This window comes from Diadema antillarum, unplaced genomic scaffold (assembly GCF_040938485.1).
Source record: "Diadema antillarum isolate AM-2024a unplaced genomic scaffold, OU_Dant_1.0 seq00000622_RagTag, whole genome shotgun sequence".
Classification (NCBI taxonomy): domain Eukaryota; kingdom Metazoa; phylum Echinodermata; class Echinoidea; order Diadematoida; family Diadematidae; genus Diadema; species Diadema antillarum.
In genome coordinates, this window is record NW_027271545.1 from 1,018,861 (window position 1) to 1,020,796 (window position 1,936).

The following is a 1,936-nucleotide window of genomic DNA, read 5'->3' on the forward strand; positions in this document are numbered from 1 at the left end:
GTCTCATTCAAAACTATGCAATCCGTTTAAGCTATATACAATTTGACGGTGACACCAATGGAGTTGAAATATACGAATACTTATTCCTTTTCTTCTGCTTCCTGTAATTGCCATGCAATATTAATTCATCCCCATGCATTTCCATTATATATTTTATGACTTATATAAATCACCGATCTATAAATGACGAACACAACTGCTTCAGGGAGAAAAAAAAACCCAAAAAACAAAAGATACCGGAAAAAGAGGCCAATCTTCGAACATAGTTCAAGTTAATGTGCAAACAACACATTCATAGATAACATGCATAATATTCTGTAAACACATACTTCCAGGAGGGGAAATGATCAAGACTTAAGTCTCATTCTACGCTCTGGCTACGTGCACACGCAACCATTATTTGTGTACCTTGGCTAACATGGCTTTGCTTCATTTAATCGTCATAACTGTTGGTCTTTTACTGATGAAATCCTCATCATGTAAGTTCAATATACTTTTAAGTTTTAAAGCTTTTTCCAATGCTCGCGGTCAACGTCATGTCTGTCTAGTGTTCATTTACACGTAATCGTTTACTCCGTCTAAAATGCTTAAAATAATAAATTATGCGCCGCTAATTATCCATATGTCAAGTGCGGCTAGACGACAAAGGGTAGCTATTCCATACGGTACATCATTCCTCAATGCTGCTAAGAGCAAAGATGTACAGAAGCAAAGCATTGTGAAGTATATATGCCTCTCGGACCATACATACTCGATACACTACTTCAGAAAAACAATACTGTAATCTTGATATAATTATAGTATCATTGCTTAAAGGGGATGACTACTAACTGATCAGTGGGTATCGGTGGGAATGCTGGGGGATGCTGGTTCCAATCCTTGTGGGATTCATTTAAGAGTACATTATTTATCTGTTGTTTTGTGACAATTATCTCCTTCAGAATGGTCTCATATTCAAGTAATGTGAAGTTTAATGTTTCCAGGTTAGCATGCCTGTACAGTGACGGGGCGATTAAACTGCACATTACTTTGATATGAGACCAATCTGAAGCAAATGATTTTCACACAACAATAGTTATATAATGCACTCTTGGATGAATCCCACAAGGATTGGAACAATCATCCCCCAGCTAGCATTCCCACTGATTCCCATTGACCAGTTACTCGCCATCCCCTTTAAACATACTATTGGAGGAATAGATTCTCTGATATTCATTGTTGTTACCATAAAGGTAATGGCCAAGAAGTCATCACAGAGCCAAGTATCATCCTTAGTGTTGGAGCATCAGCATCTGTCCCGTGTACGTACGAGGACAGAGTGTTTGCTGTATCCTGGAAGAAGAGCCAACTAGGAGCATTGGCAGCAGAAGAGGATGTGGTGGTACTGGACGCACAATCTACTCCAAACATGAGGATATACCACATGAATGGTTTCAACATCACCGACGATTACTCGCTGACAATAGCTGACGTCAGCTTCCAAGATGAAGGAAGATACTTCTGTATAGTGTCCGACTACGCCACTGGAACTCTCATTAGAGGACACACTGACTGAACGGTAGAGGGTAAGTATATCAAACTACTGGAACATTGTAAGAACATAATCATGCTCGCTTCTCAATCGATGATAGCTTGTTTACCGGTTGCTGGACAAAATGTTTTTCTTTTTTTTTCAGGGGGAAGGGGAAGAGTGTTATTCGAATTGGCGATGCCATTGCTTGTTTTAAAAAATGCCAATCACGAAGTGATGAAATTTTCAGTATGCTACCAGACTATCATTGTTTTCAACTGAGTGAACTAAATAAGGTAAAAAATAACGTTGTGAGAATCAAGGCAAATGGATACGAAATTCCTGGGACAGTAATGAAAAAATATAATCAAACTATCTAACATTTTTATGACAATCGGAAAAACATGCGTCACACAACAATACAGG

At 38.5% G+C, this 1,936-nt stretch overlaps 1 protein-coding gene across 1 annotated transcript; it reads left to right on the forward strand.

Annotated features, from left to right (window-relative positions):
* Positions 1 to 386: 386 nt before the first annotated feature.
* On the forward strand, positions 387 to 1,558 carry LOC139736127 (uncharacterized). The gene is made up of 2 exons (XM_071646859.1): positions 387 to 479; positions 1,233 to 1,558. Exons 1-2 carry the CDS (start codon positions 419 to 421, stop codon positions 1,553 to 1,555), a joined length of 384 nt encoding a protein of 127 aa, XP_071502960.1. The 5' UTR covers positions 387 to 418; the 3' UTR covers positions 1,556 to 1,558.
* The last annotated feature ends 378 nt before the right edge of the window (positions 1,559 to 1,936 follow it).

Bases quoted from the DNA above. Each gene is read 5' to 3' on its own strand.
- LOC139736127 (XM_071646859.1), top strand. From the start codon at position 419: ATGGCTTTGCTTCATTTAATCGTCATAACTGTTGGTCTTTTACTGATG. The intron at 480-1,232 runs GTAAGTTCAATA...GTTACCATAAAG, and splicing joins ACTGATGAAATCCTCATCAT to GTAATGGCCAAGAAGTCATC.